We start from the raw sequence: 26,545 nt of genomic DNA on the forward strand, positions 1-26,545 counted from the left end.
CTTTTCAACAGCATCCGCTCTTTCAAAGAGAATTTTAATCTGTAATTTTGAATACTTTTCGTGATCCTGGTAAAACATAAGTAAAATGTTTCTCAATTTACGAAGATCAGCCTGCATTTTTGCCATCTTCTTGTATTTCTGAATGTAATTTTTCCCTTTGTCCTTATGTGTTCTTTGGTACAACCTCGCAGAGAATTTAATTTTTTCATTATAGCTTTTGTCACCCCAATATCTACCCATTATTCTGGTAGCAACTTTTTTCTTATATATTTTTCGGTAATCTTCATCATTGTGATAACGCTCCTTAATCTTTTGTCTGGCCTGCTCAATTGTTGCTTCTCTATAAAGTGTATCATTTTGATAACGCTCCTTGATCTTTTGTTTGGCTGTCTCAATTTTTACTTCTCGATACACCTGGACGGTTGAATACCTTTGCTTTTGGTTTTTCTTATATTTGATGCGGTAGTCTTCATCATTGTGATAACTCTCCTTGAACTTTTGTTTGGCTGTCTCAATTTTTGCATGTCTATAATCTCATCAGTTTGATAACACATCTTTCTGTTTTGTTTTGCTCTCTCAATTTTTACTTCTCGATACGCCTGATCGGTTGAATACCTTTGCTTTTCTCTTTTCAAGATACTATCTCTGTTGTCTGTGTAGTACTGTTTTTTTAACTTGCGTGCAGCTTGCTTTGATCTAACCATTATCTAATTAACGAATGAGACCATTTACATCTTTGTCGTTCTTAAGTAGTAATTATGACGTCAAGGCGTAATGATTTTATTGACGTCATGGCGCAATGATATTATTTCATGACGTCTTCAGAAACCACAACATAATATCGTGTTTTTCTATTCACATCATAGCTCCAATATAAAACTATGACGACATTCATTATTTATCTAGTAAGTTTTCAGACAAAATAGTTCTAATGATATACTTTTGTTTTGATCTGACTCTATTTTTAGGAGTTTTGGGTTTTTATATTTCTTTGCATTGGACTGATCGTCTCTTGCTAGGTTGCTAGCTACTGCTGCAACCCAGATTCACATATATATTATTTATGAGAGGCAGCCTGGCCGAGTGTTCTAAGGCACTGGTGTTAGCCACCAGTCTCTTCGGAGGCGTGGGCTCAAATCTTACCGCTGGTATAATGTTTGAAATACTGCAGTGTGAAAAGACATCGAAAATGCAGTTTTTGGTGGAAAAATTTATTCTCTTTTAGAAATAATTTATTTTAGTTACTATAGATTTTTAACCCAATTAATTTCCTTTAAAATGAGCCATTGAACAACTCTCTACGATGTTCCAGTGCCAAGCTATCTGTGAAAAAGAAAGAAAAGAGAAAAAAAGAAAAAAAAATATCCCGTTTAGGCGGAATGTTGTAATAGCTGCCACTTTTCTTGATTTTCAAGCCAATATATTTCCCTTGCGGTTTCAAGCCAAGGGACAGAAAGTTTCCTATACAGGGGTTTCAGACAAGGCGGTTCTAATGGTGTACTTTTGAATTTGATCTTACTCCTTTGTTAGGAAATATGGGTTTTTACACTTCTTAACATTGGACGTGATCGTCTCTTACTAGGTTGCTAAATTTTTGCAGGCATAGGACTGATCGTCTCTTACTAGATTGCTAGCTACTGCTGCAACCCAGATTCACATATATAGTTATTTATGAGAGGCAGCCTGGCCGAGTGGTCCAAGACACTGGTGTTAGCCACCAGTCTCTTCGAAGGCGTGGGTTCAAATCTTACCGCTGGTATGCGATTATGTTTGAAAGACTGCAGTGTGAGAAGACATCGAAAATGCAGTTTTTGGTGGAAAAATTTATTCTCTTTTAGAAATAATTTATTTTAGTTACTATAGATTTTTAACCCAATTAATTTCCTTTAAAATGAGCTATTGAACAACCCTCTACGATGTTCCAGTGCTAAGCTATCTCTGGATACAAAAGAAAAGAGAAAAGAGAAAAAAATATCCCGTTTGGGGAGAATAACGTGGTTAAAGTCAAATTTCTACTGTTTTGATCTGACTCCTTTGTTAGAAACTATGGGTTTTTATATTTCTTAACATTGGACGTGATCGTCTCTTACTAGGTTGCTAGCTACCGCTGCAACCCGGATTTCAGTGATCGTCTTTTAATGTAACAATGTATGCAAATTTTTTATATTCCAATGATCATCTTTTAAAGAAATTACATCCTAGCTAAAATAGGGAAGTTAATATGAATGAACCACAGGGTTCAGTTTCTTAGGGCTTGAGTCTATTCTTTACTATAACAACCGCTTGAACCCAGATTATAAATTGCAAACAGGAAAAAGCCTTCGGCGTTTTCTTCTTTGGAATAGTAAGAGACGATTCTCAAATAATCAGACAGCTAACTAGGTTTATAATTTTTTCTTTAACATAAACTTCATTATTCGGATATTTTAATATATCCTATATGGTCTAGAGCTTGGGATAGCTCTCACCCGGTTGGCTTGAGTTCAATTTCCGTATGGAAAATTTTAACTTGTGATGATTTCTTAAGGAATATAATTGAAATTTCTTAATGTAATAAAAATAATTTGTTTTAATTACAAAAGGGTTTTAACCCCATTAATTTGCTTTAAAATGAGCCATTGAAAAACTCTCTACGATGTTCCAGTGCCAAGCTACCTGTTGATTTACTAACCTACACTATAATTAAGTGGCGTATAAAATTTATTATATTATGTACAAAAATTAAATATCTTTGAAACGACTGCAGTATGAAAAGACATCAAAAAGCAGTTTTTAGTGGAAAAATGTATTCTCTCTTAGAAATAATTTATTTTAGTTACAAAAGATTTTTAACCAAATTAATTTCCTTTAAAATGAGCCATTGAACAACTCTCTACCATGTTCCAGTGCCAAGCTATCTGTGGAAAACAAGAAAGAAAAAAGAAAAACTACACCATTTAAGCAGAATGTTTTAGTAGCTGCCACTTTTCTTGATTTTCAAGCCAATATGTTTCCCTTGCTGTTCAAGCCAAGGGACAGAAAGTTTCCTTTAAAGGGGTTTTGGAGAAGGCGGTTCTAATGGTGTACTTTTTGCTTTGATCTGACTCCTTTTTTAGGAGCTATGAGTTTTTATATTTCTTAACATTGAACGTGATCGTCTTTACTAGGCTGCTAGCTATTGCTGCAACCCGGATACGATTATCATTTATGTAACAAACTCAAATATCTTTGAAAAGACTGCAGTATGAAAAGACATCAAAAATGCAGTTTTTAGTGAAAAAATCTATTCTCTCTTAGAAATATTTTATTTTAGTTGCAAAACATTTTTAACCCAATTAATTTCCTTTAAAATGAGCCATTGAAAAACTTTCTACGATGTTCCAGTGCCAAGCTATCTGTGGAAAACAAGAAAGAAAAAAGGGAAAAATACACCGTTTAGGCAGAATGTTGTAGTAGCTGCCACTTTTTTTGATTTTCAAGTCAATATATTTCCCTGGCTGTTCAAGCCAAGGGAAAGAAAGTTTCCTATACAAAGGTTTCGGACAAGGCAGTTCTAATGGTTTATTTTTTGCTTTGATCTGACTCCTTTTTTAGGAGCTAAGGGTTCTTATATTTCTTAACATTGGACGTGATCGTCTCTTACTAGGTTAATAGCTACCGCTGCAACCCCGAAAATTGTTGATTTAGAAATAAAATCCCGTATAATACATCAAAAACTATTCAAATCAAATTCTCTAGTGTAAGCAGCTTAGCGCAGCGGAAGTGCGTTGGGCATTTGCCCTGGAGAAGGATGGATCGAAATCTCATCGAACCTCGCTGGGCCTAAGATCTAGCGTTCTTTGGTTAGGTTTTGATCCACCAACCTCTGAAGCTGCTCTGAAGATTCTTATTAAGATATTTGGATTTCTCAGCTCTGATATTTTTCTTGATTTTATTACGTTTAGCTTACGTTCATCAAGCTTGTACACGAAAATGTAGTTTTTTGTAAAAATTGATTCTATTTTTAAAACTTTTTCATTTTTAATTACAAAAGGCACTAGCTATAGTAATTTCTTTTAGAATGAGCCATTAAACAGCTCTCTACAATTTTCCAGTGCCCAGTTAGCTGAGGAGAAAGAAAAAATGGAGGGGGAAATGCTGTCGATGCAGAATATAGCAGTTAAAGCAAATTTTCTTGTTTTTAAAGCCAAAGTATTTTATTTGTTGTTTAAGCGAAGAAACTGTAAGTTTCCTATGTAAGAGTTTCGAAAAGGCAGTTTTAATAGTGTACTTTGTGATTCGATTTGACTCTGTTTTTAGGAGTTATGGGTTATTGTATCTCTTAGTATGGGACGTGGTCTCTTCTTACTAGGTTGCAAGCTGCCACTCTAACCCGGATATCTTGTTGAAAGATAATCGTGTATAAATATTGTATTCAATTATTACGTCATATATAATAATAACCTACGATTATGACGCCATTCATCAAGTTTCTACATAAAAAGGCAGTGTTTTTGTAAAAAGTGATACTATTTTAAAAGCTATTTGTTTTTTAATTACAAAAGAAACTAGATGCAGCAATTCCCTTAAAAAAGCTATTAAACAGCTCTCTGGGATTTTCTCAGTGCTCAGATAGCCGAGAGGAAAAAACGGAAAAAAGATGCCGTCGATGTCGAATATCGTAGGTCAAGCCACTTTTCTTGTTATTCAAGCAAGCATGTTTTCTTTGTTGTTCAAGCCAAGAGACTGTAAGTTTTCTATGTCAAATTTTAAAACAAGGCAGTTCTAATAGTGTACTTTGTGCTTTTATCCGACATTATTTTTAAGAGTTATGGGCTATTGTATTTCTTAGCATTGGACGTGATCATCTCTCACTAGGCTGCTAGCTACCGCTGCAACCCGGATATCATAAATGAATACCACTGTTTTTAATCTGGGAAGGTGCTCATCAGGCTGCGTTCTCGTGGACCCCTGTACACACTTTGAAAAATATTTTCATTTTAGAAACCCTTTTATTTATCACACATTTTGAAGTTGAAAGGAAAAAGTAGAGAATACGATGTTGTTCAAGATAATAACGAGACATGTCAAGGTTCTTTAAGCAGGCTATGTTCTCGTGGACCCCTGTCCACACTTTGAAAAGTACTTTTATTTTGGACCCTTTTATTTGTCACAGATTTTGAAGTTGAAAGGAAAAAGTAGAGAATTTGATGTTGTTCAAGACAATAACGAGACATTTCAAATTCATCATTGGGCCCTTTTTGAAAATATTAGTCCTGGTTTGCCTTTCACTAGGTTGTGCCAACTACTGCAGTTATGATTTTTCAAAACATGTTTTAAACTTTTAGTTAGTATGGGCTTCGGTTTGTCTTTTACTTGATTGCATCTACAGCTACAACCATCATTTAGAGCTTGTTCTTTTCTATAAAATTGTGAATTTAGCAAAACTTTACCGCATAACACATCATAAACCGTTTTAATCACAAGCTCTAATGTGAGCAGCTTAGCTCAGCGGAAGTGCGTTGGGTGTTTACCCCGGAGTAGGATGGATCGAAACATCATTGAACCTCGCTGGGCCTAAGCTGTAGCGTCCTAATCTTCGTTATTGTGAAAACACTCCTTGCTGTTTTGTTTGGCTCTTTCAATTTTTACTTTTCGATACGCTTTTCTGTTCGTTTTAATGTTTGATATTGCTCCTTACTTTCAGTTACAAGACTTTTTTTTATTATTTGACTACTTTCAGATAGTAATATTCAATGGAAAACATGCGGAGAAATTTTTAAAGAGAAGTAAAGAACCTCACTAAACTAAAAATAAGCAGAAATATTGTCAAATATTCTTCAAAGTAAAATCTATTATATATCCTCTTTATATATGTTGCATCATCATGCATTTGATGATTTATTTTAACATTCCAGTTACTATGGCCTAGATTTTGTTCTTTATTACTATTTTCAAAACGGGTTTTTTTCACTTTTTGTTTACAATGGGCTCTGGTTCACCTTTCACTAAGTTGTGCCAACTACTGCAATTATGATTTTTCAAAACATGTTTTAAACTGTTAGTTACTATGGGCTTCGTTTTGTCTTTTACTTGATTGCATCTACAGCTACAACCATCATTTAGAACTTGTTCTTTTCTATAAAATTGTGAATTTAGCAAAACTTTATCGCAAAATACATCATAAATCGTTTTAATCACATTCTCTAACGTGAGCAGCTTAGCGCAGCGGAAGTGCGCTGGTTGTTCGCCCCGGAGAAGGATGGATCGAAACTTCATCGAACCTCACCGGGCCTAAGCTCTAGCGTTCTAATCTTCATCATTGTGATAACAGTCCTTGCTGTTTTGTTTGGCTCTCTCAATTTTTACTTTTCTATACGCTTTTCTGTTCGTTTTAAGGTTTGATATTGCTCCTTACTTTCAGTTGCAAGACTTGATTTTTTTATTATTTAATTACTTACAGATAGTAACATTCAATGGAAATTATGCGGAGAAGATTTTTTAAAGAAAAGTAAAGAGAATCAGTGAAGTAAAAATACGCAGAAATATTGTCAAATATACTTCAAAGTAAAATCTATTATATATCATATCTATATGTGTTGCATCCTCATGCATTTTAGAGAGATATAATTCATTTTTGTTAAATATCAATATTCACAAAAAAAAACATATCAAACAGACCTACCACGTGAAAATCTATACAGATTTGTTTGTGGCAGGACTCACTATTTTACCCACTCATATGTATATTGAAAAAAAGTTAACTCACATATATATTGAAAAAAAAAACAAAAAAACATGATGCAATCATATAAATGAATAAAAAATAAACCTCATGGGAACCGTGAACCAATACTTACACAAGACAGAAGACAGAATACAGCCCCTTCCCCTCCTCACCCATCTATATTCATTAAGAAATTCTTTAACCTATTTTTAAAATAGGACACCATCCTAGTGCTTTCCGGAAGACTATTCCCTACCGAAACACCCACATGCCTAAATACAAAACTAGACCTAGCAGTGTGTAGGCTACTAGGTCCGCAGAATTCCTTGTATCATAAGAATGGTACGCAGAATTCGATGATAAAACATCACAAAAATAATTAGGTGTTAATTTATTTAAACACCGATACACAAAAATACCGGTCTGATATTCCTTCAACTGCCCAACATTTAAAATATTAAAATGGTGATAACAATCCACTGTACTTTCACAATTTTCAAAATCACCGAGCAGGCGCAGTGCTTTATTCTGCACAATTTGTATCTGTTTCAAATTTACAACAAAATTACTAGCCCACACAGAACAACCGTATACAATGTAAGGATGAATAAATGAATTATATAAATGTTTTCCCAACTGAAACAGGAAAAATATGTTTAAATCTACGAATCACCAAATTGATTATCAATTTAAACATTTCAGTTACTATGCCTAGATTTCGTTCTTTATTACTGTTTTCAAAAGGAGTTTTCTTCACTTTTTGGTTACTATGGGCTCTGGTTCGCCTTTCACTAGGTTGTGCCAACTACAGCAATTATGATTTTTCAATGCATATTTTAAACTTTTAGTTAGTATGGGCTTCAGTTTGTCTTTTACTTGATTGCATCTACAGCTACAACCATCATTTAGAGCTCGTTCTTTACTATAAAATTGTGAATTTAGCTAAACTTTACCATATAATACAACATAAACCGTTTTAATCACATTCTCCAACGTGAGCAGCTTAGCGCAGCAGAAGTGCGCTGGGTGTTTGCCCCGGAGAAGGATGGATGGAAACTTCATCGAGCCTCGTTGGGCCTAAGGTCTAGCGTTCTTTGGTTAGGTTTTGATCCACTGACCTCTGAAGCTGCTATGAAGATTCTTATCACGAAAACTGTTCCACAGTTGCCAGTCTCTAATTTGGAAGCGTTTCATTAAACATACAACATTTTGTTTTAATATACTATGAAGTTTATCAGAGCAGTTTTAGTCGACTTTTCAACAACATCCGCTCTTTTAAAGAGAATTTTAATCTGTAATTTTGAATATTTTTTGTAATCCTGGTAAAACATTCGTAAAATATTTCTCAATTTACATAGATCAGCCTGAATTTTTGCCATCTTCTTGAACTTCTGAATGTAAATTTTTACTTCGTCTTTATGCGTTCTTTGGTACAACCTCGTAGAGGTTTTGATTTTTTCATTATAGCTTTTGTCACCCCAGTATCTACCCATTATTCTGGTAGCAACATTTTTTTATATTTGTTTCGGTAATCTTCATCATTGTGGTAACACTCCTTGCTGTTTTGTTTGGCTCTCTAAATTTTTACTTTTCGATACACTTTTCTGTTCGTTTTAAGGTTTGATATTCCTCTTTACTTTCGGTTGCAAGACTTGTTTTTTTTATTATTTAGTTATTTACAAATAGTAATATTCAATGGAAAACACGCGGAGAAAATTTTTAAAGAAAAGTAAAGAGCCTCACTAAACTAAAAATAAGCAGAAAGATTGTCAAATATTCTTCAAAGTAAAAACTATTAGCAAAAATATTTGGATTAAAATATAGTGGATTTAGCAAAAATAAAAATGATGATTTATTTTAACATTTCAGTTACTATGGCCTAGATTTCGTTCTTTATTACTGTTTTCAAAACGAGTTTTTCTTCACTTTTTGGTTACTATGGGCTCTGGTTCGGCTTTCACTTGGTTGTGCCAACTACAGCAATTATGATTTTTCAATGACATATTTTAAACTTTTAGTTAGTATGGGCTTCAGTTTGTCTTTTACTTGATTGCATCTACAGCTACAACCATCATTTAGAGCTCGTTCTTTAATATAAAGTTGTGAATTTAGCAAAAGTTTACCGCATAATACATCATAAACCGTATTAATCACATTGTGTAACGTGAGCAGCATAGCGCAGAGGAAGTGCACTGGGTGTTTGTCCCGGAAAAGGATGGATTAATATCTCATCGAAACTCGCTGGGCCTAAGGTCTAGTGCACTGGGTGTTTGCCCCGGAGAAGGATGGATGAAAATCTTATCGAACCTCGCTGGGCCTAAGGTCTAGTGTTCTTTGGTTAGGTTTCGATCCACCGACCTCTCAAGCTGCTCTGAAGATTCTTAGCAAGATATTTGGATTGCTCAGCTCTGATATTTTTCTTGATTTTATTACGTTTAGCTTACGTTCATCAAGCTTGTACACGAAAATGTAGTTTTTTGTAAAAATTGATTCTATTTCTAAAACGATTTCATTTTTAATTACAAATGGCACTAGCTATAGTGCCATTTTACAAAAAAAACTGCATTTTTATGTACAAACTTGATTAATGACGTCATAATCGTAGGTTATTATTATATATGACGTAGTAAGGGAAACGATATTTATAGACGATTTTATTTCAACAAGATATCCGGGTTGCAGCGGCAGCTTGCAACCTAGTAGGAAGCAACCACGTCCCATACTAAGAGATACCCATAACTCCAAAAAATAGAGTCAGATCGAATCACAAAGTACACTATTAAAACTGCCTTTTCGAAACTCTTACATAGGAAACTTACAGTCTCTTGGCTTAAACAACAAAAAAAATATGTTGGCTATAAAAATAAGAAAATTTGCTTCAACTGCGATATTCTGCATCGACAGCATTCCTCCCCCCCCCCCAATTTTTTCTTTCTCCTCAGCTAACTGGCACTAGAAAATCGTTGAGAGCTGTTTAATGGCTTATTCTAAAGGAAATTACTATAGCTAGTGCCTTTTGTAATTAAAAATGATAAAGTTTGAAAATAGAATCAATTTTTACAAAAACTACATTTTCGTGTACAAGCTTGATGAACGTAAGCTAAACGTAATAAAATCAAGAAAAATATCAGAGTCGAGCAATCCAGATATCTTGATAATAACCTTCAGAGCAGATTCAGAGGTCGATGGATCGAAACCTAACCAAAGAGCGCTAGACCATAGGCCCAGCGAGGTTCGATGAGATTTTGATCCATCCTTCTCTGGGGCAAATTCCCAACGCACTTCCGCTAAGCTAAGCTGCTCACACAAGAGAATGTGATTTAAATAATTTATGATGTATTATACGGGATTTTCTTTCTATATCCAAAGTTTTATAGTAAAGAACGAGCTCTAAATGATGGTTGTAGCTGTAGATGCAATCAAGTAAAAGACAAACCGAAGACCATAATAACTAAAAGTTTAAAACATGTTTTGAAAATCATAATTGCAGTAGTTGGCCGAGCCTAGTGAAAGGTGAACTGAGAGCCCATAGTAAGCAAAAAGTGAAAAAACACGTTTTGAGAACAGTAATAAAGAACAAAATCTAGGGCATAGTAACTGAAATGTTAAAATAAATCATCAAATGCATTATGATGCAACATATATAGATAGGATATATAATAGTTTTTACTTTGAAGAATATTTGCGTGCTTATGCTTTGTTTAATGAGGCTCTTTACTTTTCTTTAAAAAAATTTCTCCGCGTGTTTTCCATTGAATATTACTATCTGTAAGTAATTAAATAATAAAGAAGACAAATCTTGCAACTGAAAATAAGGAGCAATATAAAACCTTAAAACGAACAGAAAAGCGTATCAAAAAGTAAAAATTGAAAGAGCCAAACAAAACAGCAAGGAGTGTTATCACAATGATGAAGATTACCGAAACAAATATAAGAAAAAGTTGCTACCAGAATAATGGGTAGATACTGGGGTGACAAAAGCTATAATGAAAAAATCCAAACCTCTACGAGGTTGTACCAAAGAACGCATAAAGACGAAGTGTAAATTTACATTCAGAATTCCAAGAAGATGGCAAAATTGCAAGCTGATCTATTTAAACTGAAAAATATTTTACGAATGTTTTAATAGGATTACAAAATTTTTTCAAAATTACAGGTTATAATCCTCTTTAAGAGAGCAGATGTTGTTGAAAAGTCGACTTAAAATGCACTGGTAAAACTTCTTAGTAATAACCAAACGAAATGTTGTATGTTTGATGAAACACTTCCAAGGTAGGGACTGGCAACTGTGGAACAGTTTTCTTGATAAGAATCTTCAGAGGTTGGTGAATCGAAACCTAACCAAAGAACACTAGACCTTAGGCCCAGCGAGGTTCCGGGGCAAACACCCCAAACCATCCTCCTCCAGGGCAAACACCCAGCGCACTTCCGCTGCGCTAAGCTGCTCACGTTAGAGAATATGATTAAAACGGTTTATGATGTTTTATACGGTAAAGTTTTGCTAAATGCACAATTTTATAGTAAAGAATGAGCTCTAAATGATGTCTGTAGCTGTAGATGCAGTCAAGTAAAAGACAAACCGAAGCCCATACTAACTAAAAGTTTAAAACATGTTTTGATTTATCATAATTGCAGTAGTTGGCACAACCTAGTGAAAGGTGAACCAGAGCCAAAACATACTACAATTTTCAAAAGGGCCCAATGATGAATTTGATATGTCTCGTTATTGTCTTGAACAACATCAAATTCTCTACTTTTTCCTTTCAACTTCAAAATCTGTGACAAATAAAAGGGTTCAAAATGAAAATACTTTTCAAAGTGTGGACAGGGTCCACGAGAACATAGCCTGATTAAAGCACCTTGACATGTCTCGTTATTGTCTTGAACAACATCAAATTCTCTACTTCTTCCTTTCAACTTCAAAATGTGTGACAAATAAAAGGGTCAAAAATGAAAATACTTTTCAAAGTGTGGACAGGGGTCCACGAAAACGCAGCTTGATGAGCACCTTTCCAGATTAAAGCCACTGGTATTCATTTATGATATCCGGGTTGCAGCGGTAGCTAGCAGCCTAGCAAGAGATGATCACGTCCCATGCTAAGAAATACAATAACCCATAACTCTTAAAAATAATGTCGGATAAAAGCACAAAGTACACTATTAGAACTACCTTGTTTTAAACTTTGACATAGGAAACTTACAGTCTCTTGGCTTGAACAACAAAGAAAATATTCTTGCTTGAAAAACAAGAAAAGTGGCTTGACCTACGATATTCGACATCGACGGCATCTTTTTTCTGTTTTTTCCTCTCGGCTATCTGGGCACTGGCAAAATCCCAGAGCTATTTAATAGCTTGTTTTAAAGGGAATTGCTGTATCTCGTTTCATTTGTAATTAAAAAACAAATAGCTTTTAAAATAGTATCACTTTTTACAAAAAAAAAACTGCCTTTTTAAGTAGAAACTTGATGAATGACGTCATAATCGCAGGTTATTATTGAATATGACGTAATAAGTGAATACAATATTTATATACGATTATCTTTCAACAAGATATCCGGGTTGCAGCGGCAGCTTGCAACCTAGTAAGAAGAGGCAACGTCCCATACTAAGAGATACAATAACCCATAACTCCTAAAAATAGAGTCAGATTGAATCACAAAGTACACTATTAAAACTACCTTTTCGAAACTGTTACAAAGGAAACTTACAGTCTCTTGGCTTAAACAACAAAGAAAATATGTTGGCTTTAAAAACAAGAAAATTTGCTTTAACTGCTACATTCTGCATCGACAGCATTTTCCCCCTCCATTTTTTCTTTCTCCTCAGCTAACTGAGCACTGGAAAATTGTAGAGAGATGTTTAAGGGCTCATTCTAAAGGAAATTACTATAGCTAGTGCCTTTTGTAATTAAAAATGAAAAAGTTTTAAAAATAGAATCAATTTTTATAAAAACTACATTTTCGTGTACAAGCTTGATGAACGTAAGCTAAACGTAATAAAATCAAGAAAAATCTCAGAGCCGAGCAATCCAAATATCTTGATAAGAATCTTCAGAGCAGCTTCAGAGGTTGGTGGATCGAAACCTCACCAAAGAACGCTAGACCTTAGGCCCAGCGAGGTTCGATAAGATTTCGATCCATCCTTCTCCAGGGCAAATGCCCAACGCACTTCCGCTGCACTAAGCTGCTTACACTAAAGAATACGATTTAAATAGTTTTTTATGTATTACACGGGATTTTCTTTCTAAATCCACAATTTTCCGGGTTGCAGCGGTAGCTAGCAACGTATTAAGAGACGATCACGTCCAATTTTAAGAAATTTGAAAACCAATAGCTCCTAAAAAGGAGTCAGATCAAAGCAAAAAGTACACCATTAGAACCACCTTGTCCGAAACCCCTCTATAGGAAACTTTCTTTCCTTTGGCTTGAACAGCAAGGGAAATATATTGGCTTGAAAATCAAGAGAAATGGCAGCTACTACAACATTTTGCCTAAACGGCGTATTTTTTTTTTTTTCTTCTTTTTTCTTTCTTGTTTTCCATGGATAGCTTGGCACTGGAACATCGTAGAGAGTTGCTCAATGGCTCATTTTAAATGAAATTAATTGGGCTAAAAATCTTTTGTAACTAAAATAAATTATTTCTAAGAGAGAATAAATTTTTCCACTGAAAACCGCATTTTTGATGTTTTTTTCATACTGCAGTCTTTTCAAAGACATTTGATTTTCGTACATAAATCATAATCGCATCCGGGTTGCAGCAGTAGCTAGCAACCTAGTAAGAGACAATCACGTCCAATGTTAAGAAATATAAAAACCCATAGCTCCTAAAAAAAGGAGTCAGATCAAAACAAAAATTACACGATTAGAACCGCCTTGTCCGAAACCCCTGTATAGGAAACTCTCTGTCCATTGGCTTGAACAGCAAGGGAAATATATTGGCCTGAAAATCAAGAAAAGTGGCAGCTACTACAACATTCTGCCTAAACGCCGTATTTTCTTTTTTTTTCTTTCTTCTTTTCCACAGATAGCTTGGCACTGGAACATCGTAGAGAGTTGTTCAATGGCTCATTTTAAAGGAAATTAAATGGGTTAAAAATCTTTTGTAACTAAAATAAACTATTTCTAAGAGAGAATAATTCTTTCCACTAAAAACTGCATTTTTGATGTTTTTTCATACTGCAATCTTTTCAAAGATATTTGATTTTTGTACATAAATCATAATCGTATCCGGGTTGCAGCGGTAGCTAGCAACCTAGTAAGAGACGATCACGTCCAATGTTAAGAAATATAAAAGCCCATAGCTCCTAAAAAAAGGAGTCAGATCAAAACAAAAAGTACACGATTAGAACCGCCTTGTCCGAAACCCCTGTATAGGAAATTTTCTGTCCATTGGCTTGAACAGCAAGGGAAATATATTGGCCTGAAAATCAAGAAAAGTGGCAGCTACTACAACATTCTGCCTAAACGGCGTTTTTTTTCTTTTTTCTGTTTTTCTTTTTTCTTTCTTGTTTTCCACAGATAGCTTGGCACTGGAACATCGTAGAAAGTTTTTCAATCGCTCATTTTAAAGTAAATTAATTGGGTTAAAAATCTTTTGTAAATAAAATAAATTAATTCTAAGAGAGAATAAATTTTTCACTAAAAACTGCATTTTTGATGTCTTTTCATACTGCAGTCTTTTCAAAGATATTTGATTTTTGTACATAATATAATAAAGAAAAACCTCTTGCCTATACTAAATTGCGGTGCCCATATGCGGTGCCATAATCATGATGCCCATATCTTGTAAAATGTTGTTACATTTCAGGTCTTATCTACGGTATATTCAAGATGGAATCGTAGATGGAGACAGATTAGGTGGCTCCACATCCGCCATTGGGGGTGCTTGGGAGACTTTTTTTGAAACAGGAAAAAGACTTTTGTCAGCCAGAGAACGGAGAATCAAAGATCAACTTGAAACATTAAGGGCCCAACGACAAAGAGTGTGGATCAATCGAGAAAAGCGACAAATTCCTGTTATATCTGTGGTTGGATACGCTAATGCTGGTAAAATCTTTTCATTTTTCTTGTTTGGCTTTCATAAATAGCACATAAATCACCAACAAATTGTTTCCCTGTTTCCTAAATAATATTTATTTACAGCTGTAGTATATATTTATTTAAAATATATATATATATATATATATATATATATATATATATATATATATATATATATACAGCTGTAGTATATATTTACAGCTGTAGTATATATTTATTTAATATATATATATATATATATATATATATATATATATATATATATATATATATATATATATATATATATATATATATATATATATATATATATATATATATATATATATATATATATATATATATATATATATATATATATATATATATATATGTTTTAATGTTTTAGTTACTATGGGTTTCGGTATGTCTTTTGCTTGATTGCATCTAAAGCTACAACCATCCTTTAGAGCTCGTTCTTTACTATAAAATTGTGGATTTAGCAAAAATAAAAATGATGATTTATTTTAACATTTCAGTTACTATGGCCTAGATTTCGTTCTTTATTACTGTTTTCAAAACGTGTTTTTTACACCTTTTGGTTACTATGGGCTCTGGTTCGTTTTTCACTAGGTTGTGCCAAGTACAGCAATTATGATTTTTCAAAACATATTTTAAACTTTTAGTTACTATATGCTTCGGTTTGTCTTTTACTTGATTGCATCTACAGCTACAACCATCATTTAGAGCTCGTTCTTTACTATAAAATTTTGGATATAGAAAGAAAATCCCGTATAATACATCATAAATTATTTAAGTGTGAGCAGCTTAGCTTAGCGGAAGTGCGTTGGGAATTTGCCCCAGAAAAGGATGGATCAAAATCTCATCGAACCTCGCTGGGCCTATGGTCTAGCGCTCTTTGGTTAGGTTTCGATCCATCGACCTCTGAATCTGCTCTGAAGAGTTTCGAAAAGGCAGTTTTAATAGTGTACTTTGTGATTCGGTCTGACTCTATTTTTAGGAGTCATGGGTATCCCTTAGTATGGGACGTGGTTGCTTCCTACTAGGTTGCAAGCTGCCGCTGCAACCCGGATATCTTGTTGAAATATAATCGTCTATAAATATCGTATTCCCTTACTACGTCATATATAATAATAACCTACGATTATGACGTCATTAATCAAGTTTGTACATGAAAATGCAGTTTTTTTTGTAAAATGGCACTATAGCTAGTGCCATTTGTAATTAAAATGAAATAGTTTTAAAAATAGAATCAATTTTTACAAAAAAATACATTTTCGTGTACAAGCTTGATGAATGTAAGCTAAACGTAATAAAATCAAGAAAAATATCAGAGCCGAGCAAGCCAAATATCTTGATAAGAATCTTCAGAGCAGCTTGAGAGGTCGGTGGATCGAAACCTAACCAAAGAACACTAGACCTTAGGCCCAGCGAGGTTCGATGAGATTTCGATCCATCCTTCTTCGGGGCATACACCCAGTGCACTAGACCTTAGGCCCAGCGAGGTTCGATGAGATATTGATCCATCCTTCTCCGGAACAAACGCCCAGTGCACTTCCTCTGCGCTATGCTGCTCACGTTACAGAATGTGATTAATTCGGTTTATGATGTATTATGCGGTAAACTTTTGCTAAATTCACAACTTTATATTAAAGAACGAGCTCTAAATGATGGTTGTAGCTGTAGATGCAATCAAGTAAAAGACAAACCGAAGCCCATACTAACTAAAAGTTTGAAATATGTTTTGAAAAATCATAATTGCTGCAGTTTGCACAACCTAGTGAAAGGCGAACCAGAGCCCATAGTTACCAAAAAGTGAAAAAAACACGTTTTGAAAACAGTAATAAAGAACGAAATCTACGCCATAGTAACTGAAATGTTAAAATAAATCATCATTTTTATTTTTGCTAAATCCACAATTTTATAGTAAAGAACGAGCTCTAAAGGATGGTTGTAGCTTTAGATGCAATCAAGCAAAAGACATACCGAAACCCATAGTAACTAAAACATTAAAGCATGTTTTCAAAAATCGTAGTTGCAGTAGTTGGCACTACCTAGTGAAAGACGAACCAGAGCCCATAGTAACCAAAAAGTGAAAAAAAACGCTTTGAAAACAGTAATAAAGAACAAAATCTAGGCCATAGTAACTGAAATGTTAAAATAAATAATGAAATGCATGATGATGCAACACATATATAATAGTTTTTACTTTGAAGAATATTTGACAATCTTTCTGCTTATTTCTAGTTTAGTGAGGCTCTTTACTTTTCTTTAAAAAGTTTTCTCCGCGTGTTTTCCTTTGAATATTACTATCTGTAAGTAACTAAATAATAAAAAAAACAAGTCTTGCAACCGAAAGTAAAGAGGAATATCAAACCTTAAAACGAACAGAAAAGTGTATCGAAAAGTAAAAATTTAGAGAGCCAAACAAAACAGCAAGGAGTGTTACCACAATGATGAAGATTACCGAAACAAATATAAAAAAATGTTGCTACCAGAATAATGGGTAGATACTGGGGTGACAAAAGCTATAATGAAAAAATCAAAACCTCTACGAGGTTGTACCAAAGAACGCATAAAGACGAAGTAAAAATTTACATTCAGAAGTCCAAGAAGATGGCAAAAATTCAGGCTGATCTATGTAAGTTGAGAAATATTTTACGAATGTTTTACCAGGATTACATAAAATATTCAAAATTACAGATTAAAATTCTCTTTAAAAGAGCGGATGTTGTTGAAAAGTCGACTAAAACTGCTCTGGTAAACTTCATAGTATATTAAAATGAAATGTTGTATGTTTAATGAAACGCTTCCAAATTAGAGACTGGCAACTGTGGAACAGTTTTCATGATAAGAATCTTCAGAGCAGCTTCAGAGGTCGGTGGATCGAAACTTAACCAAAGAACGCTACACCTTAGGCCTTAGGCCTTAGGCCGATGAAGTTTCGATCCATCCTTCTCCGGGGCAAACACCCAGCGCACTTCCGCTGCGCTAAGCTGCTCACGCTGGAGAATGTGATTAAAACGGTTTATGTTGTATTATATGGTAAAGTTTAGCTAAATTCACAATTTTATATTAAAGAACGAGCTCTAAATGATGGTTGTAGCTGTAGATGCAATCAAGTAAAAGACAAACCGAAGCCCATACTAACTAAAAGTTTAAAATATGCATTGAAAAATCATAATTGCTGTAGTTGGCACAACCAAGTGAAAGGCGAACCAGAGCCCATAGTAACCAAAAAGTGAAGAAAAACTCCTTTTGAAAACAGTAATAAAGAACGAAATCTACTCCATAGTAACTGAAATGTTAAAATAAATCATCATTTTTATTTTTGCTAAATCCACTATACTTTAATCCAAATATTTTAGCTAATAGTTTTTACTTTGAAGAATATTTGACAATCTTTCTGCTTATTTTTAGTTTAGTGAGGCTCTTTACTTTTCTTTAAAAATTTTTCTCCGCGTGTTTTCCATTGAATATTACTATTTGTAAATAACTAAATAATAAAAAAAACAAGTCTTGCAACCGAAAGTAAAGAGCAATATCTAACCTTAAAACAAACAGAAAAGTGTATCGAAAAGTAATAATTTAGAGAGCCAAACAAAACAGCAAGGAGTGTTACCACAATGATGAAGATTACCGAAACAAATATAAAAAATGTTGCTACCAGAATAATGGGTAGATACTGGGGTGACAAAAGCTATAATGAAAAAATCAAAACCTCTAAAAGGTTGTACCAAGGAACGCATAAAGACGAAGTAAAAATTTACATTCAGAAGTTCAAGAAGATGGCAAAAATTCAGGCTGATCTATGTAAATTGAGAAATATTTTACGAATGTTTTACCAGGATTACAAAAAATATTCAAAATTGCAGATTAAAATTCTCTTTAAAAGAGCGGATGTTGTTGAAAAATCGACTAAAACTGCTCTGGTAAACTTCATAGTATATTAAAACAAAATGTTGTATGTTTAATGAAACGCTTCCAAATTAGAGACTGGCAACTGTGGAACAGTTTTCGTGATAAGAATCTTCATAGCAGCTTCAGAGGTCGGTGGATCAAAACCTAACCAAAGAACGCTAGACCTTAGGCCCAACGAGGCTCGATGAAGTTTCGATCCATCCTTCTCCGGGGCAAACACCCAGCGCACTTCTGCTGCGCTAAGCTGCTGACGTAGGAGAATGTGATTAAAACGGTTTATGTTGTATTATATGGTAAAGTTTAGCTAAATTCACAATTTTATAGTAAAGAACGAGCTCTAAATGATGGTTGTAGCTGTAGATGCAATCAAGTAAAAGACAAACCGAAGCCCATACTAACTAAAAGTTTAAAATATGCATTGACAAAGCATAATTGCTAATCTATACAGATTTGACAAACGAATCTGTTTAGATTTTCACGTGGTAGGTCTGTTTGATATGTTTTTTTTTTTGTGAATATTGATATTTAACAAAAATGAATTATATCTCTCTAAAATGCATGAGGATGCAACACATATAGATATGATATATAATAGATTTTACTTTGAAGTATATTTGACAATATTTCTGCGTATTTTTACTGTAAGTAATTATACGTAATCTGTAATTGTAATTGTAAGTAATCTGTAAGTAATTAAATAATAAAAAAATCAAGTCTTGCAACTGAAAGTAAGGAGCAATATCAAACCTTAAAACGAACAGAAAAGCGTATAGAAAAGTAAAAATTGAGAGAGCCAAACAAAACAGCAAGGACTGTTATCACAATGATGAAGATTAGAACGCTAGAGCTTAGGCCCAGCGAGGTTCGATGAAGTTTCGATCCATCCTTCTCTGGGGCGAACAACCAGCGCACTTCCGCTGCGCTAACCTGCTCACGTTAGAGTATGTGATTAAAACGATTTACGATGTATTATGCGATAAAGTTTTGCTAAATTCACAATTTCATAGAAAAGAACAAGTTCTAAATGATGGTTGTAGCTGTAGATGCAATCAAGTAAAAGCCAAACCGAAGCCCATAGTAACTAACAGTTTAAATCATGTTTTGAAAAATAATAATTGCAGTAGTTGGCACAACCTAGTGAAAGGTGAACCAAAGCCCATTGTAAACAAAAAGTGAAAAAACCCGTTTTTAAAACAGTAATAAAGAACAAAATCTAGGCCATAGTAACTGGAATGTTAAAATAAATCGTCAAATGCATGATGATGCAACACATATAAAGAGGATATATAATAGATTTTACTTTGAAGAATATTTGACAATATTTCTGCTTATTTTTAGTTTAGTGAGGTTCATTACTTCTCTTTAAAAATTTCTCCGCATGTTTTCCATTGAATATTACTATCTGTAAGCAGTCGAATAATAAAAAAAAGTCTTGTAACTGAAAGTAAGGAGCAATATCAAACATTAAAACGAACAGAAAAGCGTATCGAAAAGTAAAAATTGAAAGAGCCAGCAAGGAGCGTTATCACAATAACGAAGATTAGAACGCTACAGCTTAGGCCCAGCGAGCTTCGATGATGTTTCGATCCATCCTTCTCTGGGGCGAACGCCCAACGCACTTCCGCTGCGCTAAGCTGCTCACATTAGAGCTTGTGATTAAAACGGTTTATGATGTGTTATGCGGTAAAGTTTTGCTAAATTCACAATTTTATAGAAAAGAACTAGCTCTAAATGATGGTTATACCTGCAACCATCATGGTTGTAACATCTGGTTATGACATCACATCGTTTTAAGAATATTATGCCTTTTTCCTTAATATTCAGTAGCAAGCATTATCTTTAACATTATAAAAGGAATTTATGTATAGGTATGTAAAATGCAGTAATTCTTTTATGGGTTTTTAACAAAAAATTTGACTTGTGAATTGAGTAATTGTAAACTATTTTAAAATAGTATTCTTGAAAGCCTACGCGGCGCAGTGGATAGCGTGTTGGAATTCAGCTCCAAAGTCACAAGTTCAAATCCTGGAGAAGACAGTTTTTATACATTTGTCTTTTTAAAGTCTAAACAAAACTTGTATTAATATCTACTACATGAGGTCATCTTGACTGACACATTTTATGGTGAACTGTGTCGATCCTTTATGTACTCTTACTAGGTTGCTAGCTACCGCTGCAACCCGGATAGTTTAATGATAAAAAATAAACACTATAAATGGCATTACCCTGATAATTTATTGTCAAAAGTAAGCTTAAACACCTTCTTACTAGTATAAAATGGTGTGATTACCTTTAAACATGGTGATTATGCTGAGATAACGATTAAAGAAAAATAACCTAAATTGAATTTGTACTGGACAGAAGTTAGCAACATAGTGACATTAAAATTTTGGGATTAGCCGAATTAGAAATAAAATACTTAAATATTTTTATTTTTTTTTAATAAATTGAAAAAATTAGATTTAAAAATTTAATTATACTTAAATGATAATTTAAGTAAATCCAAAAATAATTTGTCTAATATATAGTCTAATCCCAAAATTTGAATGTCACTATGTTGTGTATCTTTGAATGTCACTATATATGACTATATAGTGGTAGTAGTGGTAGTAGTGGTAGTAGTAGGGTAATAGTGGTAGTAGTGGTAGTAGTAGTAGCAGTAGTAGTTGTAGTAGTAGTAGTAGCAGTTGTAGCAGTAGTTTCAGTTGTAGCAGCAGTAGTAGTAGTAGAAGTAGTATTAGTATGTAATAGTAGTAGTAGTAGTAATATAGGTAGTAGCAACGGTAGTAGTAATAATAATAATAGTTGTAGTGGTAGCAGTAGTAGTAGTAGTGGTAGTAGCAGTAGTAGTAGTAGTAGTAGTAGCAGTAGTAGAAGTAGTAGTAGTAGGAGCAGTAGCAGTTGTAGTAATATGATTAGTATTAGTATTAGTGTTCGTAGTAGTAGTAGTAGTAGAAGGAGTAGCAGTAGTATAAGTTGTAGCAGTGGTAAAAGTAGTAGTTGTTGTAGTGGTAGCAGTAGTAGTAGTAATAGTATTAGCAGTAGTAGTAGCAGTAGTATTAGTTGCAGTAGTATTAGTATTACCAGCAGTAGAAGTAGCTGTATCAGTTGAAATAGTAGTAGTACTATTTGTAGCGGTAGTTGTAGTAGTATTAGTAGTAATAATAATAATAATATTTTATTACCCGTCAAACCACTTTCTTTAACCCATTTTATTACCCATTTTCTCTCCTGCTAGCAACCTAGATTATGACTATAACATCCTTATTATCGCACAAGAAACTCGGTTTCAACTTAATTATGTCTTTGAGGATAACTCCCCCTCCCATAGCGCTCCTGGCAAGGGTTGTAAGTTAAGCCCTGGAGGTATATAAGTTTTTTTTTTATAGAAAGCGTTGTAGTAGAAACTTCAAACAGGGCTAATTTAATTATAAATTGAAATTGCTAGTGGCCATTTTAATAGTCAATAGTGATTGGAAGGCAACTAACACCGCTTCCACCCTCACCATTTACACAACACCTCAACTCAAAACTTTGAGATAGACATGTTATTCAAAGTAGTTGAAAGGCCCGGACATTATATCTTCAAGGATAACACTCCCCCCACAGACCTCAGGGTAAGGTTGTAAGTTATGCTCTGGGGGCATATAAGGTTTTTATTGAACGTTTTGTCGTAGAAACTTGAAAAAGGGCTCATCCGATTGGAAATTTAAAGGACTAGCGCCCTTTTTAATAGAAAAAAGTGATTTAAGGCCAAAAAACCCCCCTCTCACACCCACTTTTTCCCCAAAACCTTCACATCAAAACTCTTAGATAGCCATTGCGTTACCCTTCGTTAAAATTTTGATAAAGTAGGTCTTTGATGATGATAACCCCACTAAGAGCCCTCGGGGCAAGGGGGGTAAGTTATGCGCTAGGCGCATATGAGCTTTTTATTGAAAGTGCTGTCGTAGAAACTCCGAAAAAGGCTCGTTCGATTGGAAATTCAAAGGGCTAGTACTACATGTTATTAGGCATACATTACGCCTAGTAACATATTACTACATGTTGTTACGCCTAGTAACATATTACTACATGGTGTTAGGCCTACATTATTCACAAGGGGAATCAAACAGCACGATAACCCATTACCGTATTGTATCGTTAAAAGAGACATTCTGAACTTCTGTTAAACAATCCTAATTATTTTCAGCAAGTCCCCCCTTGTCTCCCGTGTTTTTCCGTGGTTTAGAGACAAGTGTGGATCCAGTATTTTTTTATAGGGGAGGGGGGGCACAAACGCGTGTTAACCGAGACACTTGTGTTATCAGAAAGTTTAATTACCTAAAAAGGGCTTTAACTAATGACCTGACACGACTGTAGAAGCCGATAGGGGGGCACGCCCCCCCCCCTTGCACCACCCCTTGAGCCCCCCCAGTTTCCAGATTTGAAACCACAAAAGTACGAAGAACAAAAGGGAAATCTTTTTGTAAGACAGTGGAGATAACTTGAATGAATATTTCGGCCCTATGTCCAAGGGCCGTCCTCAGCAAGACAAAAATATATAAAAGAAAAAGACTCACAACAACATGCGACCAATAAAACCAAAAAAGTGGAAATTCTTTCAAAACAATCCTAGCATCATTACTTCAGCGAAGTTCAACCAGGACTGATAAAAAGTAAGGTAAAACAAGACGATTCAATGAAATGAAAGAAAATAAATTAAAAACATGTTCTTATTGCTAATCCAGCCTTTTTGGCAGCTAACCTCAAAGGCCTGTTTGTAACCGGTTCTGTGTTAATGTCTATCGGTTTTTTAAAATATTTTGTAAGATCATTTTTAATTAAATTTGTGTATAGAGCATTTAGTGTATATTCCCCCAAGTCCCTATTTAAGTGAAATATTATTATTAATCTTAAGTCTGATTTCAATTGATTCTCGTACTACCTGCTTTATGCCTAGGTCATTGCTAATAAGGGCAGATTCATCAAAAAGTATATTGTGGTTAGGATTTTCAAAAATATGGCTGCCTAATGCAGAATCAGATGAAACAGTGGAAATATTAGAATTTAAAGCTTTGACAATATCATCTTTATGCTGTTGTATGCGCTTTTCTAGATTCTGGTGTGTTCTACCTATATAATATTTGCCACAATCGCATGGTATTTGATAGACCCCTCTTTGGCGAGTAACTGGGGTTTTATCTTTACCAGAATTTAGAAAATTTATGATTCTAAAATTATTTGTGAATACTACATGCAGATTATTTTTTGTGCAAACTTTTTTAAGATTTGTAGTGATTTTTGGGATATAGGGGAGGTAGATTATATTTAAGGGCTTGTCAGACATCTCCCTTGGTAAGCTATCATTAATTTTACGGGAATGTCTTTTCAGTCTACAGTTAATTACATTATTAATAAATATCATAGGAGACCCATGTCTAAAAATTAGTTCCTTTATAAAGTTTATGTCTGCTGTTATGTGTTTATAATACCTACTCTTTATGTAGAGGGCGCCGAGTTAGAGTACAACTGATCTTTTCACGTGAGTGTGGGGGTTTGTGGTAAAATGCACTTATTTCTCATTTTGTGCTGGTTTTCTCTAATTAGTAAAATTGAGTTTATCAAAGCTACGAAATCGTAGCTTCGTAGCTTTGATAAACTCAATTTTACTATTTATAGAAAACCAACACAAAATAATAGATATTTGCATTTTACATCAAACCACCCCTCAAGTTAAAAGAGCAGTCGTAATATCCCTCGTCGATTGCGCCCTAAATATTTGTTCTGATTCCCACATCACAGCAGAATTAAACTTTATCAAGGACATACTTTTTGGAAATGGGTATCCTATGATATTTATTAATAGTGTAATTAATTGTAGACTGAAAAGACATTCCCGTAAAATTAATGGTAGTTTACCAAGTGAGATGTCTGACAAGCCCTTAAATATAATTTAACTCCCCTATATCCCAAAAATCACTACAAATCTTAAAAAAGTTTGCACAAAAAATAATCTGCATGTAGTATTCACAAATAATTTTAGAATCATAAATTTTCTAAATTCTGGTAAAGATAAAACCCCAGTTACTCGCCAAAGAGGGGTCTATCAAATACCATGCGATTGTGGCAAATATTATATAGGTAGAACACACCAGAATTTAGAAAAGCGCATACAACAACATAAAGATGATATTGTCAAAGCCTTAAATTCTAATATTTCCACTGTTTCATCTGATTCTGCATTAGGCAGCCATATTTTTGAAAATCCTAACCACAATATACTTTTGATGAATCTGCCCTTATTAGCAATGACCTAGGCATAAAGCAGGTAGTTCGAGAATCAATTGAAATCAGACTTAATATTAATAATAATATTTCCTTAAATCGGGACTTGGGGGAATATAAACTAAATGCTCTATACACAAATTTAATAAAAAATGATCTTACAAAATATTTTAAAAAACCAATAGACATTAACACAGAACCGGTTACAAAAGACCTTTGAGGTTAGCTGCCAAAAAGGCTGGATTAGCAATAAGAACATGTTTTTAATTTATTTTCTTTCATTTCATTGAATCGTCTTGTTTTACCTTACTTTTTATCAGTCCTGGTTGAACTTCGCTGAAGTAATGATGCTAGGATTGTTTTGAAAGAATTTCCACTTTTTTGGTTTTTATTGGTCGCATGTTGTTGTGAGTCTTTTTTCTTTTATATATTTTTGTCTTGCTGAGGACGGCCCTTGGACATAGGGCCGAAATATTCATTCAAATTATCTCCACTGTCTTACAAAAAGATTTCCCTTTTGTTCTTCGTACTTTTGTTGTTTGTGATGGAAAGGCAGTGTGGTCTTCGTCGCTAGTTTCAAGATTTGAAACCAAAAGAGTCCGGTTCTATTTTGTTCTGTTTAATGTTTTGGCTTAATACTCAGGATCTTTATATGTTTTAGCTAACCATGTTTTTCTTGATCTTCGTTTTACACAGTCATTCGAACACATTCTATCGCATAACCTCCTCCTGTTTTATTAACGCCGAGACCTAAGGGGGGGATCTAAAATTTAAGACCAGTTCAATGAAATAACTATAGATTAACAAGCATAAATTAACACCGGGCCTCAAAGTCCATAAATTTTTTTGGGAGGGGATTATTTTTTTAAAAATCTTGGGGGAGAAATTTTGTGGTTTTTTTAATTTCTTCAATGAAACTACCAAGATGTCCCCCCCCCCCAAAAAAAAAAATATTTTAAAGAACTAAGGAAGGGGCAAATGTCCCCCGCCACATTAACACGACCGCGTTTAACTTTTTACATTGTTTCCCATTTTTATTGTCTATTCTACAATCCCTTTCGGTTCATATCAATAACATCTAATAAGAGAAATTTTTGAATCAGTGTCCTGATTACAATCAATAATATTACTAATTAAAAAAACAAGAAAAAAATTCACTATTAAACACAAAAACTCGAATAGTGGCACATAATGAATGTAAAAAGAAAAAAGATCTGAGTGTCGAAAAAAATATTAATAGGAAAATTGTGAGTTCCACAGTCCTTAGAAAAATAAATATAAAATTTTTAACCAAACAAAATTATTTACATGATTATATGACAGTGCTGGCCATTTTCTTCAACAAATCGAAAAAATGATAGAAAAAACTCTTAGTGACTTAAAAACCTTGAGATGCAAGAAAATCCAAATGAAATAAGAAAAAAATGAATGTGTGAATGCACTCATGAGAAACTCTTGTGAACTGAGTTTGAGGTTGTGTTGTGTTTTATGTTCATATCTGCTTCAGGTATTAATTCATATTTTCAACTACTATGTTTAAACCACGAGGCAAATTTTATATTTATTCGGAATTTTAAATGTCTACTAAAATTTGATCAAGAACGTTAGGAATGTTCAGGATGGCAGAACTA

The 26,545-nt window shown here is 33.9% G+C and overlaps 1 protein-coding gene across 1 annotated transcript in view; it reads right to left on the reverse strand.

Annotated features, from left to right (window-relative positions):
* Window positions 1-16,140: 16,140 nt before the first annotated feature.
* The window catches only part of LOC148943623 (uncharacterized), a 56,569-nt gene continuing 46,164 nt past the window's right edge, over window positions 16,141-26,545 (reverse strand). The window contains exon 3 of the mRNA XM_089101185.1: window positions 16,141-16,296. Coding sequence (XP_088957311.1) covers window positions 16,141-16,296 — 156 coding nt within the window. The remainder of the gene's footprint in view (window positions 16,297-26,545) is intronic.

Source organism: Artemia sp. Qi Xiang Cuo, chromosome 15, assembly GCF_049724085.1.
Source record: "Artemia sp. Qi Xiang Cuo chromosome 15, ASM4972408v1, whole genome shotgun sequence".
Classification (NCBI taxonomy): domain Eukaryota; kingdom Metazoa; phylum Arthropoda; class Branchiopoda; order Anostraca; family Artemiidae; genus Artemia; species Artemia sp. Qi Xiang Cuo.